Raw genomic sequence first — 19,559 nt, 5'->3', positions numbered from 1 at the left:
CACATTCTACATTTTCCTGCAATGATTGAGATAAAATTGCTGTAGTCCCAGAGGACCACAGTGCTGCTCTCTCACGAAAGAGGGATGACTGGTGGTGGTTTAATCTGAAGGTTGCCACGCCTCAGGCAAGGGGGTGAGATTGAAAAGGCAGGAACTTCATGGTGACCTCAGGTCAGTACAGATTTGGGTACAGTACAGCTCAAAAACTATTTCTCAACAGAATGCTTTCCAGCAAAGTGAAAATTTCAACAAGGAAAATATTTCTTAGAAACAGATTTTGAACCAGACTAACAAAAAAGTCTCTTGCTGAAAGAAAAGGTACAAAAAACTCTCAAATTGTCAATCATATTCCAAGTTCAGCAGGGCTGAAGTTAAAAGAAATCAGCTCAATTCTAAGTTTAGATAAAAACTAACTAGACCCATGGCTGCAGTCACTTCAGTGTGCACAAGGTATAGTTCAAGAGTGCAAGTGGAAATATCTAGAGCTTAAATAAAAACATCTGTAAACATAAATACTTTGCAAATTGATGAAAAATGATCACTTAGTATTCCTTGGGGCTTACAGAGCTTGCTGCAAAGTTTTGCCTCCAAAATGCAACAAACAATTTAAAGATACTGCATTTGTTTCAGAAAAGTACTCTGACAGCTCATAGCTGTGCATTAGTTCAAAAAGTTATAATATAATATTATTTGGTACATAAAGATACTGACACAATTGAATGAAGTCAGGAAAAAGTGTCAGAAATAAGATAGTCTTGGCAGCAAATCCAACTCAGAAATGCCAGCAGTAGGTCAACACCAAATCATGCTACCATAGAAGCTTGCTATTAATGCATTCAGCTTCTACACTATAAATCATTTCGATTACTAGTCAGGAGCAAACTAGCAAATATATTATTTCAGTTTTAAGCATTGGTCAATTTACATAGAAACGAAGAATCAGAGCAAGAATTTGAGGTTTAGCACATTGTGTTCATGTTACAGCATACTTATGGGTACTTTTACTAAAGAAATCAAGCAGTAGAGTTTTTTTTTTCCGTTCTGAATACATTATAAAGAAATTAATAAGACATTAGAAATATGACTTCACTTTTGAAGTGGGCTGTTGAACTTTGATCTCCTGTGAATCTGAAGCAGAATCTGACTTGGTGCTAGCAGAACTGGGCTTCTCTTTCTTCTTTTTCTGCTTTTTCTTCTTCTTTCTGGCCCCAGTATCCCCTCCAGGACTTCTGTTGGCAAATTTAGAAAACAGAAAGTGAAAAATACCAATTACAACAAACAGCCCCCTGATCACACAGAACTTAAATATCACTGAAAACAGAGGAATTTTACTAGAACATTTTGTCTTACAGTCATAGGAAACGTAAGAATGCCAAGTTTCAAATGCCCAGAACAAGTAATACCATAAGTGAGTAGAGTTAAAAACTGGTTGATAAATCAACCCTGATTAACTAGGCATTGCCAAGGAGAAAGCTACAAGAAATGACAAGCTCTCAAGCTGCCGGTAAAATAAAAAGGCCACAACATTTAAATATGATTCTCTTATTTGTAAAGGGCCCCTACACATGAATGCATATCACTTCTTGCAAGCATAATTGAGCCATATTACAAGTTTGATTGATTGTCTTAAATTAGTTGTTAATGTAACTATTGGTGCATTCAGGGTTGCGCAGCAAGTGTTACGCTGTTCCAAAATGATAGCTTAAAGGTGACATAGGTAAACTGATTGAGCATAGTCCATATGAGTGAAGAACATGCAGATTTTTGTGGGCACATTGTGAAAATCACCAGCATAATGTTTCCACACTGCTAAAAACAACAGAAAGTTGGATCACATAGCAAGGCATTGGACATAAATATAGCAATACTTTGCTCTGATGAACTGAAATCATACACAACCGCATCACAGAAACATGCTATTTGACTTCTGAAAATTCAAGTATAGTTGATCAAGAGGCTTCCTTTAACCACAGTGCACATTACTCTTCCAAAGAATTCCAAAACATTGGCGAAATATGGTTGCAAGTTCACAAAACTATGCTGACACTTCCTGATTATCTTGAGTAGTTCCAAATGTCCATATAATCTCCATAACAAGTGATTCTAACACGTTCCACAGAACAGATGTCAAGCTAACTGGCCTATAGTTTCCTATTTTATGTCTATCTCCTTTCTTGAATGACAGGTTATATTTTGCTATTTTCTACTCTAACGGACATGCCCTACTGTTTGAGATGTGAAGGTCATCTAGGAGGGACTGGAACAATTTTCATGCTTGCCAATGAAACACAACTACAGGCTTCTCACTAATGACTGAATTTTTGCAGCAGAATCACTGCAATTTTTAACATCCTTAAAAAAGTTTGATTAATAATTTATACAATACAAAATTCATGCAAATGTAAAAATATATTGCTTGAAAAAATTCCTTGGTGTTTTGTTTTTAATCACAGTGGTATCAGGGTTTATTGACAAAATGGTGGTACACACAACAGAAATCTACAAAATAGGAGCAGGAGGAGGCCATTCAGCCTTTTGAGCTGCTCTACTATTCAATAGGATTATGGCTGATCATGCAACTCAGTACCCTGTTCCCGTTTTCTCCTCATACACTTTAATCCCTGTTGGCCCCAAGAACTACACCTAGCTCCTTCTCAAAAACAATCAACTTTTAGGCCTCGACAGCTTTCTGCGGCATAGAATTTCGTAGGCTTACCACTGTCTGGGTGAAGAAACTTTTCATCTCAGTCCGAAATGGCCTACCCCAGATCCTTACACTCTGATCCCTGGTACTGGTCTCCCTGTCTTTGGGAACATCCTTCTTGTCTTGTTCTGATGGAAATTAATAGACTTCTACAAGCTGCTCCCCACCAGCACCCCCCCAACCCCCATCTTTTGAACTCCAGTTAAAATAGTCCTGACTGCTCTAGTCTCTTCATACATCAATCCTGTCATCCCAGAAATTAGTCTGCTAAACCTGTGTTGCACTTGCTTCAAAGCCAGAACATCCTTTCTCAGATAAGGAGATCAAAACTGCACAAAAGGACAGTGTTTAACATCATTCATGACTCCTCAGATACTGAAATAGTTCATATCCAGATCTTTTTACATTTGAATAATATCTAAGTTTGGGATGAAAAGCGGCAAGTAACATTTACAACACCAGGTAATGACCATCTCTAACGAGAGACATTCTAACCAAGGCACCTTGAAATTCATTGGCTTGACCATCACTGAATACCCACAATCAACATCCTAGGGGTTACCATTGGCTTGAAATTGAACATCATAAATACAGTGGCTATAAGGGTAGGTCAGAAGCTTAAGAACAAAACAACATAGGAACAGGCTCTTCGGCCCTCTAAGCTCGCACCAACACAATGTGCCCTTCTCTTAAAAAAACCTGATTCTACTTACAGGATCCATATCCCTCTATTCCCTTCTTATTCATTTATTCGTCCAGATTCTTCTTGAGTGCTGTTATTGTGTCTGCTTCCACCACCTCCTTGGGCAGTGCGTTCCAGGAACTCATCCTTTGTGTAAAAAACTTGACTCGCACATCTCTTAACTACTTCCCCATCACCTTGGACCTGTCTCCTAGTAACTAATCCCTCCAACCTGGGAAAAAGCTTCATACTTTCCACTCTATCCACGTCATTCACATTAATATAGACTTCTATCAGGTCGCCCCTCAGTCTCCTGCATTCCAGTGAAAACAAACCCAGTCTATCCAACCTTTCTTCATAGCTAAAATCCCACATCCCAGACAACATCCTGGTAAACCTTTTTGCAGCCTCTCTAAAGCATCCACATCCTTCTGGTAGTATGGTAACCAGAACTGTATGCAATATTTCAAGTGTGGCCTAACTAAAGTTACGCTGCAGCTTTATAGAACTTATCTATCCTTACACTCAATGCCCCTTCCAATGAAAGTAAGCATGTCATAGGCCTTTTTACTACCTTATCTACCCGCACTGCCACCTTCAGTGATCTGTGCATCTGCATACCCAGATCCCTCTGCGTATCAATATTCCCAAGAGTACTGCCATTCACAATATAATTTCCACCTGTATTTTACCTTCCAAAATGCATCACCTCACATCTGTCTGGATTAAACTCCATCTGCCATTTGTCTGTTAATGCTTCCAAATGATCTATATCCTGCTGAGTGTCCTCTGACAATCTTCCTCACTATCTGCAACTCCACTAACCTTTGTATCATTTGCAAATGCATTAATCAGACCAGCCATGTTTTCCTCCAAATCACCTATGTAGACCACGAACAGCAGAGGTCCCAGCACTGATCCCTGTGGAACATCACTAGTTGTGATTAATTGCCCTCCTGACTCCCCACAGCTTGTCCACTATTTACAAGGCACAGGTTAAGATTGTGACAGAACACTCCCCCCACTTGCCTGGATGCAGTTTCAACAACACTTGAAAACTGATACCATCCAGGCCAAAGCAACTTGTTTGATCAGCATAGCATTCAAAAACATGTACTCCCTCTACCACGCATGTTCAGTAGCAGCAGTGTGTACAATCTACAAGATGCACTGTGGAAATTCGCCAAAGATTGTCTATAGCATCTTCCAAACCCATGACCACCTCCACCTAGAAGGCAGCAGATAGAGGGGAACAATACCACCTGTAAGCTCCCTTTCAAACCAATGGCTTGGAAGTATATTGCCATTCAGTCAGTCCCAGTGGGTCAAAGTCTTGGAATTCTCTCCCTAACAGCTTTGTGGGTCTCCCTACAGCACATGGACTTCAGTGGTCCAAGAAGGCAGTCCTCCACCACTTTTTCAAGGGTAACCACGGACAGGCAATAAATGTTGGCCCAGCCAGTAGTACCCAAGTCCCAGGAATGAGTAATATTAAAAACTTCTCCAGGTGTTATGGGGAGGAGGCAAGAAAGTGCTGTTGAGTCTGAAATTAGATTAGCCATACTGAATTGAATAGCAAAGCAGGTTCAAGGCGACATTGTCTACTCCTACTCTTGGTTCTGATGTGCAGTTTCACCAAGGCCCTATACAGCAAGATATCCCTGCTCCTATACTTGAATCCTCTCATCATGAAGGTCTTCATACCAAATGCTTTCTACAAAGCTCAATTTATCAGTAGGTATTTTTAATGAACCTGTTCAGACATGTTATAACATAATGTGGAACAGATGGGACTTGAATCCGTGTGTTCTGACTCAAAGGTTGTTTGTACCACAGTACCACAAAAGCCTGACTGCTTAGTTTCAGTGACAGGCGTACAAGGACACCCAGGCTGCTATCCCTCTTTCCCAACCTATCACCATGCAGATAATGATCTGCCTTCGTGTATTTGCTACTAAAGTGGATAACTTCACATTTATCCACAGTGTACATCACCTGTCTTGCCTCTGCCACTCACTCAACTTGTCTCAACATTGAAATATCTCTCATCCTCCTCACAGCTCACTCTCCCATCCTATTCTGTCATCTGCAAATTTAGAGATATTACATTTAGTCCTCTCATCCATTCATTGATGTATTATAAATAGCTGCAGCCCAAGCATTGGTCCCTGCAGTACCCTACTAGTCAGTACGTGCCACTTGGAAAATTACCAATTTATTCCCACTCTGACTTCTGTCTGCCAACCAGTGCCCGATCCATGCTAGAACCCTATCCCCAACCCCATATACCTGAATACAATATGCTAGACTTTCATGTGGAATGTTGTCAAAAGCTTTTGAAAGTCCAAGTAAACTATATCCACTGGCATCTCCTTGTCAACCGTACTAGTTATATCCTCAAAAAGTTCTAGTAGATTTGTCAGCATGATTTCCCTTTTATGACTGACCCATGCTGACTCTGTCCAATCTTGTGACTGATTTTCAAGTGTTTTGCTACAAAATCTTTTATAATGAAATCTAGCATGTCCCCCAAAACCAGCGTCAGGCTAACTTGTCTGTAATTCTCTGTTTCACTCTCTCCATTTGTAAATTGTGGGAATACAACACCTATACTCCAGACTAGTCCAAGCCTCTAGAATTCTGAAAGATAACCATTACTACATCCATTATTTCTAGGGCCACTTCCTTAAATATTCCGGAATATAAATTATCAGGCCCTGGGGTTTATTAGCCTGTAATACCATTAATTTCCCCAACAGCATTTCCCTACTAATATTGACTCAATCCACTCTTACACTCTACCTTGAGTTCCCTAACACTTCGGAATGTTATTTGCATCCTCCTTTATAAAAACAGATTAAAAGTATATTTAATTGGTCGACCATCTTTTTCTTCCCCATTATGACTTACTGCATTTCTGATTGTGACTTATGAACTGTTGGGAGGATGAACACTCACTCTGCTTACTTTTTTCCTTTTTGGTCTTTACTTTCCTTTTACTCTTTCCTTTCTATATGTTATTGCTTACCATTATTTATCATTCCTATCATTCTTTGAAGGTGGACGTTAAAACAGCAGCAATTTCTTTTTTTGGCAGTTCTGTAATGTTTGTATAATAAATCAGAAGGTCATTTTGGAACACTGACCTAAATACATCATTGATAAGAAGACATGTAACTTCAGTGAACAGCCTATCAGCCTCTTGTGGTGTTAATACATTAAATGTTTACATTTGTTTATATTTATAAAAGGTGGTGTAAACGTATAATGGTAATTAGTTTAGTTTCAGCTTCAGAACGGAAGGTTCAAAATTACATCAGAAGAATCAGAGTTCAAGTTAGAAGAAAGAATAGTTTCTCCTAGCAGGGGAAATTAAGCTTTTTTCAACTCTGATCAGAGGATCAGTCACTTCAGAGGTGTTTCCAAGCTGAGACACCTTTAATGGAAGTATTCAAGCTGTTAAAACTGAGAAAAGTTTAGGCCCTCAGAATTATGAAACAATCATACCTGAAGATGGAAAACAAGTGTAAAACTGTCCACAGGGTCCGTGAAATGAAATTGTAAGGAATCACTTAGGTGGAAACAATTATTTTACTGCTTATGTTAAGAATCTGCTAATCTGTCTTCGATATTGTTTAATTTGCTTTTGCCTCTTTTGTGCAATAAATTTAGGTTCTGTTCTTAAACAACATCTACAGCCTTGTATGACCAAACACAATGTGAATGAACTAATGAAAAAGTTAAACATATATCTATCTATCAAGCCATGTTTCACTTTGGGATTGATTTATTCTGTAGGGCCAAAAATGGGTTCATGACTTACTCTAATTCCTAAGAACGAAGTTCAACACTCTCTTTACCTTCCAAACTATTTGATGCAGCTGTACTCTATGATTCTGTACAAGATCCTAGTGTACCACAGCATTTTGCAGTCTCGTCTTAAATAATGTTTCATTGTTCCAAAGTAGTAAACCCCATATTTTTTCCACAATATATCCATTTAGCTACATCACATAGTTAGTTAGCTTATCTATAATCCTTTGCAGGCTTTCTGGCCTCCTCACACATTGCTTTCCTACCTTATCTTTGTTTGATCGACAAATTTGGCAACAACAGACTCCGTCTCTTCATTCACGTCACTAATAAAAATTGTAAACAGTTCAGACAACAGTTTTTAGTTAGCCAATACTTTGTCCATGCTGATGTATTATTCTTAGTGCCATCAGCTCTTATCTTGCAGAGTAACAAATTGTGTGATACCTTACTGAATGTCTTTTGGAAATCTAAATACTCTACATCACTGATAAGAGATAATAGGAACTGCAGATGCTAGAGAATCTGAGATAACAAGGTGTGGAGCTGGATGAACACAGCAGGCCAAGCAGCGTCTTAGGAGCAGGAAAACTGACGTTTCAGGCCTAGACCCTTCATCAGAAAAGCAGTTCTGCTGAAGGGTCGAAGCCTGAAACGTCAGCTTTCCTGCTCCTAAGACGCTGCTTGGCCTGCTGTGTTCATCCAGCTCCACTCTACATCACTGGTTCCCTTTTATCTGCCTTACATATTACATCCTCAAGGAGCGTCAAATAAATCAGTTTAACAAGGTTTCCCTTTCATGAAACTATGTTGACTCTGCTTAATTATATAATTTTCTAAATGCTACTACTTCAATAATGAATTTCAACATTTTCGTCAAAAGATGTCAGATTAACTGACATTAGGTTTTATGATTTTTGTCTCCTCCCTTTCTTAAAACAGTGTGTTACATTTGCTTTAACATTCAGGGTAGAGTATTCTAGATCTCGACCACATTCGGAATAAAGAATTTCTTCTGATTTGGAATGATGGCATAGTAGTAACATCACTGGACTAGCAATCCAGACAATCAGGGATCAAATCCCACGACAGCAACTGGTGGAATCTGAATTAAATTAATAAATCTAGAATACATAACTTATCTCAACTGTTCTATGAACGGCCTAGCAAATCATTCAGTTCAAGTGTAATTAAGAATGGATATCCAATCCCACAAAAAGAATAAACAAAAAAAGTCTTCTACCAATGCTTTTAAATCTACGGCCACAGGTTACTATCATTTGCCAGGGGAATCGTTTTTTTCCTACATACGCTATCATAACACCACACCTTGGCAGGCAACGCTTCGCCTTGAATGTTCCAAGGAAAGCAGCTTTAATGTTCCCAATCTCTTCTCACAACTGAAGTCTCTTGTCTTTTGTGACACCAGAGTAATCTTCTGTACTCTAAGATCTTTACACATTTCCAGAAATCTGATGCCTAGAACCGTTGCTGAACATTCAACTGAGGGCTAAACAGAGATTTATGAAGTTTGTAAACATTCCTCAGTATTTAGAATAAAAAATATCAATTTATGAACTTGCCGGTGGCATTGGGTTCAATTCAATGCAGGAAAAACTCAGCAGCTCTGAAGGAGGATCGCCAGACACGAAACTTTAATCTGTTTTCTGTTCGCAGGTATCATACCTGCTGAATTTTTCAACCAATTTCTGTTTTTTGTTAAAGATTCCAGTCAGTTCACCTCACTGTCATTTTCATGACACAAACAGCAGACTGGAGGCAGGGGCCGTTTACAGAAGAGGAAGACGGAATTGGTAAAATGCTGATTAGAAACATTTCATTGATTTCTGCGCCTTGCAAGCTTTGAGATAAGCCGTGCAAGGGCGGTGGAGGAGGAAAAAGATGTCCAGATTCCCAGCCAACCCAGTTCCTGCCCCGTTTCCCCCACATTACCTGCCATACCCACATGGCGCAGGAGATTGAAGCTGCCAACCTGCACAGTCCAGGGGCTCGATCTTCATTTACTAGCCCGACATGGACACGGTGCAGACACCCAATGTCTTAACGGTTTACCTGCCAGTTGCAAACAGCGCACAAACGCCCCCCGAACCTACAACAGGCAGCCTGCCGGGCCCAGGGCCCCGAGTCCCCCTCCCCAAAACACACACCCCCCGCCAAACCCAGAACGGCCCAGCGCAGGGCTACTCTGCCCCAGCCCTCTCCCCGCCGCCCACTACCTGTGCGTTTGCTCATTTTCCTCCTCGTTATCTCCATCGATGCCGCAGGTGTCGTGATCATCCAGCTCAAGGCTCTGCTGACTTGCTGCCGACTCGCTGTCCTCCGCCATCATCCAAACGCCGGCCGCCAGCCCGCCGCAGACGGCGCCCCCACCAGGCAAGATCAGAAACCACACACGACAATCAAGTTATGGTCCAAGGGCTTGTTTAAAAACACAAACGTTCACAGCCTCACTCCTTCCTCAGGTCTTCGTGAGAGAGGTGGTATCAAACACCGAATTTATAAGTAACAGCTCAAAGGGTCACACCACTGATGAGGATATACTAAACAAACCGAAAATGCTGTTAAATCTTCAGTCAGTCAGATGGTTTTAATTGATTAACAAGTATATGTAAATCGTCAACTTGTTTTCAAGTCCCTGTCCTGAGAGAACTAAAGATTTTATCAGCATAAAGATCTTTATATACACAGAATTTATAAACACAATATATATACTAAAGGTCAGACAACGCATGTTAGGTGTGAGGTCTTGTTTGGAGTCAGACCGGTTTTATTTCTAAAGTAGAAATTTATAAAACACTACATTGTCTGTAAATTGTGCACTTTTTGAGCAAAATAAAATGTATCTGCAAATATAAATTCACCCCATAGATTCACATGTGTGTCTGAAAGAAAGTGAATGAGTGAAGGGGAGACAGAGAGGGTGTGTGTGTGTGTGTCAGGGAAAGGGGGAAAGAAAAAGTGTCTGTGTGGGAAGAGAGTTTGTGTGCACGTGTGTGTGGGAGGGGAAGAGTGTGTGTATGTGTGAGAGCTGGACAGAGACCATTTGTGTATAGGTGCGTGTATGAGAGAGAGGAGGGGAAAGAGAGTGCGTGGGGGTGTGGATGAGTATGTCAGGGAGAGGGAGAGTATATGTGTGTGTGTGAGAGTGTGTGTGTGTGGGGGGGAGACAGAAACAGAATGTGGGGGGGGGGGGCAGTGTATGAATGCGTGTGTGAGACTGTATAGTGTGGTGGGGTCAGCCTGTAGTGCGATATGAACCCAAGATCCCATCCTTATCCTCATGGGTACCGAACTGGGCTATCAGCCTCTGCTTGGCGATTCTGTGTTGTTGTGTCTCCTGAAGTCTACTTTGGAGGATGCTTACGCAAAGATCCAGGGCTGAATGTCCTTGACTGCCTCACAGGCACAGCTACTGTCTCTGATGCTATAAAGAATCTGCACAGACCCATACCTGGGCCAGCAACTACCAGGACCTGCACTGATCTGCACCCCACACCAACTCATACTGACCTGGGCCCGTGACCTGGGCCGGCACTGACCCAGACCTGCACTGACCCGGACCCAGGCCTGCACTGACCCAGACCTGCACTGACCCGGACCCAGGCCTGCACTGACCCAGACCTGCACTGACCCAGACCCAGACCTGCACTGATCCACACCCGCACTGACCTGGACCCAGACCGCACTGACCCTGACCCGGACCCAGACCTGCACTGACCCGGACCCAGACGCGCACTGACCCGGACCCAGACCTGCACTGATCCGCACCCGCACTGACTCGGACCCAGACCCGCACTGACCCAGACCCTCACTGACCCGGACCCTGACCTGCACTGACCTGGATCCACACCGACCTGGATACGGACCTGCACTGACCTGTACATGCACTGGCCTGTACCCGCACTGACCAGGACCCAAGCCTGCACTGACCTGGACCCGCACTGACCCGGACCCAGACCCACACCGACCTGTACTCGCACTGACACGAACCCAACCTGCACTGACTTGCACCCACACTGACCCGGATTCAGAACTGCACCCGTACCCGCACCGACCCAGACCCGCATTGACCCGGACCAAGACTTGCACTGACCTGGACCTGCACTGACCCAGCTCTGCACTGACCCAGACTGCAAACTCGACCCACACAAACCTGGGCTGCAAACTCGACCCGCACAAACCCGGATTGCAACCTGGACCCGCACTGACCCAGAACCACAACTCGAACCCGCGACCGGTGCCAATCCAGACCATAACCCAGACCCGCACTGACCCAGAACCATAACCCGAACACGCAACCCGCACCAATCCAGACCGTAACCCAGACCCACACTGACCCAGAACCATAACCCGAACACGCAACCCGCACCAATCCAGACCGTAACCCAGACCCACACTGACCCGGAACCATAACCCGAACCCACGACCCGCACCAATCCAGACCGTAACCCAGACCCACACTGACCCGGAACCATAACCCGAACCCACGACCCGCACCAATCCAGACCGTAACCCAGACCCAGAACCATAACCCAAACCCGGGATTCACATCAATCCAGACCGTAACCCAGACCCACACTGACCCAGAACCATAACCCGAACCTGCGACCTGCACCAATCCAGACCATAACCCAGACCCGCACTGACCCAGAACCATAACCCGAACACGCAACCCGCACCAATCCAGACCGTAACCCAGACCCACACTGACCCGGAACCATAACCCGAACACGCAACCCGCACCAATCCAGACCGTAACCCAGACCCACACTGACCCGGAACCATAACCCGAACACGCAACCCGCACCAATCCAGACCGTAACCCAGACCCAGAACCATAACCCAAACCCGGGATTCACATCAATCCAGACCGTAACCCAGACCCACACTGACCCGGAACCATAACCCGAACCAGCGACCTGCACCAATCCAGACCATAACCCAGACCCACACCGACCCGGAACCATAACCCGAACCAGCGACCTGCACCAATCCAGACCATAACCCAGACCCACACCGACCCGGAACCATAACCCGAACCCGCGACCTGCACCAATCCAGACCGTAACCCAGACCCCACTGTCCCGGAACCATAACCCCAACCGGCGACCCGCGCCAATCCAGACCGTAACCCAGACCCACACTGACCCGGAACCATAACCCGAATCCGCGACCCGCGCCAATCCAGACCGTAACCCAGACCAACACGGACCCAGAACCATAACCCGAACCCACGACCTGCACCAATCCAGACCGTAACCCAGACCCACACTGACCCGGAACCCGCGAACCGCACCAATCCAGACCGTAACCCAGACCCACACTGACCCGGAACCATAACCCGAACCCACGACCTGCACCAATCCAGACCGTAACCCAGACCCAGAACCATAACCCAAACCCGGGATTCACATCAATCCAGACCGTAACCCAGACCCACACCGACCCAGAACCATAACCCGAACCCGCGACCCGCACCAATCCAGACCGTAACCCAGACCCACATTGACCCGGAGCCAAAACCCACACTGATCTTCATTGACCAGGAACTGCAATCCGCACTGACCCACACCCACCAACAATCCAGATCTGCAAATCGTGTTTCAGAGTCATAGAGAAGTACTGCATGGAAACAGACTCTACAGCCAACTCATCCATCACAACCAGATATCCTACTCCAGATTGCAAACAAACTGGACCCACAAGTAATCCAGATCCAAACAACAAGGAATTCAGACCAACAAATAATCTGGATCCAATTCACAAATAATTACTTTCTCAGCTGAAGTTCATGGGAACTGGATGAAATTGCATTTCCCAGAATTTCTGACTAAATTTCTATAAAAAGTATTCAGTTAGACTGCTTAATTTCCAAAGGCAGGGCGAAAGCAATCAGAAATGCATATTTTATATCATTCCATGGCTATCAACAATTCACTTTTATTGACCATGAGAAATCCCAGACCCTTGACCAGATGTTGTTTTCCACTTTTGTTTTCTGTAAAATAACTTCTCTGTCCATACTTCTGTGCTTTTGTGTTATGTGATTGTGTCTGTGGGATTAGAGGTACATAGTTTGAATTCATGATTATGATTGATTATGACTCTTGTACATGAGTAAACCTTCCCCATGCAGGTAAATTCTTTAAATAGATCTGGTACTTCCTTACTAACCAACCCCTAACTAGGCTGTACATTCTTTTGTAGCTTCCAATGGGATCTCCTTTATCAATTTAATAAAACCCACTGGCTTATCTTGTTTTGTCACATCCATCTTCCCATTGCTTTTCTTAAACCATTAACACTGCAACTTCATGCAGTTAAAACACCGGAGGGTTTTTAATTTTCTCCCCAACCACCCCTCCCCCCGCCAAATGTGTTTTTTAAAATCTGTGTTAAACTACCTTTACTATCTTCAAAGAGGTCTCATTTTCCTATACCACCTGGGGATTTCTCTTTTCCCCAATTTCTATCCCTCACAGAGTAAAATTGATGTTGGAAGCCAAACCTTGATATATGAACTAGCTCATAATCAACAGTCATTTCCGTTGCCAATCTTGCAGTTTAGCTCTCTGCTGTTCCACATAAATTCTCATTACTTCAGAAAGCGAAGTTTTGAACTCCTCCAAAATATCAATCTCTCTAAGACCATCATATGTCTGATCTGTTTTCAATGCTTTGTTTGATCCTTTCAAAATCAATATGTGTTTGACCAAGTTCCCTTCGTAGATTCCTAAAACATTGTCTGAAGGCTTCTTGCACAAAATCATATGCATTTAAAATGGCATTTTTCACCTCCTTATATTCCCCAGTTACCTCCTCTGATAGTGATGCAAATACCTCTCTAGCTCTACGTGGTTTGAATCAACAATATCCACATGGTCACCAGCCATTTCAGTTTTATACTACTTTCTCAAATCAAATGAAAAAAGCCTCTGCATCCTTCTCATCAAACTTTAGTAATGCTTGGACATATTTAAACAGATCCCCACCAGGCGTTTGTCTATGATTGGTATGCTCTTCATCACTGTCCCCATCACTACTCCTGCTTTCTACCCTCGCCATTTTAAGTTGACTTCCCCCTTTCATTGCCAACTTCTGAAGTTCAAAACTTCTCACTTTCTCCCTCTCTTGTACTAAGACCTTTTTCTTTTTCCTCTGTGTTTACTCATAATTCAAATTGTTTGATTTCCTTTGCATAGTCAAGCCAATTCATTTGCCATTGAATTTTAGCCACTTCCTATGATTCTGTTTGCATTTCTGGCAATTATAAATGCAGAATTATTGCCACAATAATATCCTGTTTCCTCACAGGCAACTCCAATTTCAATTTGTTTGCCAACTTTAAAAGCTTTGCCTTGCTCACTTTCCGTAAAACTGCCGAAGTGACATTTTCCATCGCCGCAAAACTGAACTGAAAGAGCCAATACTACACAAGGCACACCCTGTTTAAACCAACTGAATACAACACCCGAAAAAGAAAGCACCAATGCTCATCGTCCAATAATTCTAAGCCAAACCTGGAAATAAAGGTTTTGATCCCATTAAGAGCCCTCAGTTTGTTATAGACCAGACCAAGCCCCTTTCAAGTATATCAAGGAGATAGCCTCGACCCTAACTTTTTCTTATTTGAAGTCAAGTATAAGGTGCTGTGTTCCAGGTGTAATTTGATTGGTTACACTACTCAGCTTTAAGCAAAACACACTATATTCTTACTCTACAGTTAAAATACAAACAAAACAAAGAAGAATTGGCATAACTTTAACTCTATTGGAAAAGTTATCAGAATAATAGACTGTTTAACTACAAAACAGCAACTTTTCCAATGTAGTAACATCAAATGCACACATCCTTGGCAAAGGTAAATTAAAATAGATTGTCCACATGCAATATTTCTCCAGTCCAGGAGGAAAGGACATCAAGAGAAAATTCTGGCACAGGGAGAGAGAGAGAGAGAGAGAGAGCGTGAGAGCACGTGAGAGAGCGAGAAAGCGAATGTAAACATTTTGCTGTAGCAGGAAGAGATATTTAGCAGCTTCAAAACCCAACAAATGCTGAAAGCTAAACTAAAACCCAGGTTTATGGTTCTATGGGACCCTGACTGTCTCCACCCATTCATGCTGCTTCTATTGTTCCAACTTATAAAAATCTCCAAGGGCTCACAACTGTTTACTTAATTGGCTTGAAATAAACTGCTTGTCACCTCTATCTCATAATAAAAAACGGGGCAAAATACATCTTTTAAAGCCATAGTACTGTCACATTCAGTAAACATAGTCAGTACTGTGTAAGCATAGAGTCATAGAGATGTACAGCATGGAAACAGACGCTTTAGTTCATCTCAACCATGTTGACCAGATATTCTACATTAATCTAGTCCCATTTGCCAACATTTTGCCCATATCCCTCAAAGCCCTTCCTATTCATATGCCCACCAGAATCTTTTTATATGTTGTAATTGTACCAATCTCCACCACTTCCTCTGCTAGCTCATTCCTTACATGCACCGCCCTCTCCATGAAAATGTTGCCCCTTAGGTACCTTTTAAATCTTTCCCCTCTCACCTTAAATTTATGCCCTCTAGCTTTTGACTCCCCTACGCTGGGAAAATGACCTTGCCTATTTACCCTATCCATGCCCCTCATGATTTTATAAGCCTCTATTAGGTCATCCCTCAGCCTCCAATGCTCCAGGGAAAATAGCCCTCGCCAATTTGGCCTCTCCTTATAATTCAAGCCCTTCAAACTGGACAACATCCTCGTAAACAGAAGTTGCTGGAAGCTCAGCAGGTCTGTCAGCACCTTTGAAGAAAAAATCAGAGTTAATGTTTTGGGTCCGGTGACCCTTCCTCAGAACTGAGGAAAAATCATTGGACCTGAAAAGTTAACTCTGATTTTTTTTCTTCACAGATGCTGCCAGACCTGCTGAGCTTCCAGCAACTTCTGTTTTTGCTCCTGTTTCACAGTATCCACAGTCCTTTTGGTTTTTATTTAACATCCCTGTAAATCTTTTCTGAACCCTTTAAGCTTCAAATTCCTGGAGAGGCTTTGTAGTGATGCCACAGAGCTGCTCATCACTGAGTGTAATTCGTACAATGTGGCAATGATAGAACACTGTAGAATGAGGGAGAATTTTGAGAGCACATGAACATGATCACACGAAGAAGACAAATTAGACTTTACCAGACGTAAAAATAAGCCTGCATCTGGTACACCTTGAGGTGTTGCATGTCATTCTGACATTCAAACATTGCATATATGAAGAGAAGGCATGCATCGTTAAAAAACAGCAATTGTTCCTATCAAGTAAGAAAGCATTAACTTCCTGTGCAGAGTACAGCTACTCTCACACACTCTGAAAAGTGTCTTGCAACACCAGTAATTGTTTACTGGTCAGGGAAAACTGAAAACACCTAATAAAATCATGTTGAAAGCTGGTGCCAAACATAGAATAAAATCCATCAACCACAAAGAGAAAAAGTGATGAAGCAATGGAGGGATATATTCAATGTGGGTGTTCTTTCCCAGGTGACTAAACTTCAAAAGTGGTGCTCTTAGATCCCAAGCTCAAAGACTCCATACAAATGTGTGTGCAGATCTCACACAACTGAATAAAGAAGCTGCTAATAAATTCGCCCTATTGATGAAAGCTTGGCTCAGTTTTCCACTCAGAAAATTCATAAAGGTGTGCCAGTGGTGGGTATTGTCAAGCTCCTGTGGATGACATGTCACAAGTCCTCACGCCTTCATTATATCTTTTGGTGGATACTATCTCAATAGACTAATACCCTTTGATATCACCTCTGTCCTGGAGAAATTCTGATACACTAGGTGCAACATCTTAGAAGGAGTAGATACCGTCATATGCTACATGGACGATATCCTGCTACACACCGAAGCAACCCAGCTCCATGCTTGTATGATGTGCTGAAATGTTTACAAGCAGCAAGCGTTACTTTAATTGACAAATGTAAAATTTCAAGGGATAAATTAATTTCCAAACTTATTTCATCAGCAAAAATGAGATACAAGCTGATTCTAGAAAACCAAGAGGTCAAAGACTTCCAAATTCCAGAGTTGGTGCATGACCTGCAACAGTTTATGGGAATGGTGAATCATTTCCTTTGCTTTTACCACACTTTGCCTCTGTGACAGAATGCTTGAGAAGTCTCTTAAAGAAGTCACAATCGTGGTAGAGGGGTGCGCAACAAGAGGTGTTCTATCAAGAAATTAGGACATGCTGATCCCCACTGATGTCTAATACATTACAATCTATCCTATTCTGCGATTATTGCTGTAAATACCTCAGCTATAGGTATTGGGGCACCTCCACCTCCTCCAAAACTTCCGGTTCCCTGGTCCCCAACACGTCATCTTTATCATGGATGTCCAGTCCCTAAAAAAATCCAGCATCTGCAGTTCCTACTATCTCTTTCTCAGGAACAGTAGGAAGGACACCAAAAACTTAGTTATTGTTCTTCAGGCTTAATCAGAAACAGAAAACTGATATGTCGTCATCAAGAAAGAGGCTTTAACAATTACATGGGCCTATGAAAAATCAGGTTACTAAAACCACCAGTCCTGAACCATCTCTCCAGCTGTGCATTCATCTGCTTCATCCTTCCTTCCCTGAGCTTCTTTCAGCCTGGCACTGGAAGCAATCCAGAGAATACTACTGTTGAAGTCCTGTCTTCAGTTTCCTATTTTACTCCCTAATGTCTCCTTGTATGACCTCATTTCTCTTTCTTCCTTTGAAATAATGAACTGTTCACCCTCCCATTTCAGATTGCCTGCAGCTATTCCATGATATCCTTGACCCCACCACATGGGAAGCAGCATGCCATTCTGGAGTCATGTTCATGGCCAAAAAAGTGACATCAAAAGTTTTGTTGCACTGCAATTGCTAAACAATAACATGCTCAATGATGCTCAGTTTGGCTTCTTCCAGGGGTCCTGACCTCATTACAGCCTTGGGTCAGACTTGGACAAAAGAGTTGTCAAGAGGTAAGGTGATAGACCTTCAGATGCAGCATTTGAGCAAGTGGGACATCGAGGAGACCTGATAAAACTGGAGTCGATGGGAGCCAGGGAGAAAACTCTCCATTGATTGGAGTCAAACCTAGCACAATTGATGGTTGGGTTTCATGGAGCTCAATCGTCTCAGTTCTAGGATGTTTCCAGGGGTAGTGCTCTAGGCCCAACCATAATAAGGTCAGAAGTGGTGATGTTTGCTGATGATTATAACAATGCTCAGCACCAAAGCAATCTGTTTCCAAATACAGCAAGCTCTGGACCATTAGGTCATCACCTCCCCTAAATCCTGTGAATAAATGAAAAGAAATCTTGCCATTGCCATGATAATGGAAGCATGGTTGTGATGACACTTGGCCTGATCCATTGCTTCTGGTAATGTTATCAGAAAAGTGACGAATGTTGAATGTTCCATTGCAAGGAAGTGATAATTTTCAATGTGGGAAATGCAAAAATATCATTTGTGATAAATCCTCATCTATTTTAAAATTTATCCCACAATCTACTGTTTAGCACAGTAATATAATCAGAAATGTCAACATCAAATTGCATTAAGATATCTAACTTTTTAGCATCCCAGTGGTGAGAAACCTACAAACCAGGCATTGATTTTCTTAGGATTTTCAGCAATTAATTTGCTCAAAATCAATGTATATTATATATGTTATCAGAACTCAAGATTCCTCAACCTTAACTATGAACTTTTCAGCCAATTCATTGTCTTAAGTAGTAACGTATCAAGACTGATATAATTTCCATTGTGATCATCAATGCGCCCATTACCATATTCTGTATTATAATGTTTTTCTGCACAGTTAATGTTTCTCACAAATTGACAACATATATTTAATTTTTTTTGTTATATTTTTGCAAATTTGTTTATCAGTGACTCCTATTTGTCCAACAGTATGCTTCATATCATTGATTTTAAGTATAATCATTTTATCAGAGATGAGCAGTAAGTGTCTCCCCAGAGGCAGGAGGTTATTAAGAAAGTGCACTAAGCTGTTCAAATTCAAGAAAAAGCACAATAATAAGTCTTAGAAACAATTTTGTCCAGTTTTTCATTAAACAAGTGTTACCCTATTGTGTCCAGTAGTCAGCCTTCAAGTCTATACTGGACATAAATGATTTATACTCTCTGGTCACCACTTTGCATCTGAAATTGGAAAATGATCAGTCAGATGAAGAGAACCTCCTGTGAGAGTAATTTCAATCTGGAGTTTCGCACGATGCAGATTGCTGGTTCCAGAAGGAACTTACTCACAATGGTTGAGCATCTCTACTGCTTCAATAGTCAAAGATCTCT

General features: G+C 42.2%; 1 protein-coding gene across 1 annotated transcript in view; it reads right to left on the bottom strand.

Moving 5' to 3' along the window:
- The window catches only part of nmt2 (N-myristoyltransferase 2), a 55,154-nt gene extending 45,567 nt beyond the window's left edge, over positions 1–9,587 (bottom strand). The window contains exons 1-2 of the mRNA XM_048555429.2: positions 9,437–9,587; positions 1,091–1,229 (exon numbers count right to left, since the gene is read on the bottom strand). Of these exons, the coding sequence (XP_048411386.1) occupies positions 1,091–1,229; positions 9,437–9,549 (252 nt within the window). The 5' untranslated portion in view covers positions 9,550–9,587. The remainder of the gene's footprint in view (positions 1–1,090; positions 1,230–9,436) is intronic.
- Between the last annotated feature and the right edge of the window lie 9,972 nt (positions 9,588–19,559).

The sequence above is a fragment of the Stegostoma tigrinum genome, chromosome 2 (assembly GCF_030684315.1).
Source record: "Stegostoma tigrinum isolate sSteTig4 chromosome 2, sSteTig4.hap1, whole genome shotgun sequence".
In the NCBI taxonomy this organism is placed as follows: domain Eukaryota; kingdom Metazoa; phylum Chordata; class Chondrichthyes; order Orectolobiformes; family Stegostomatidae; genus Stegostoma; species Stegostoma tigrinum.
This window is presented reverse-complemented; position numbering and strand designations above follow the sequence as displayed.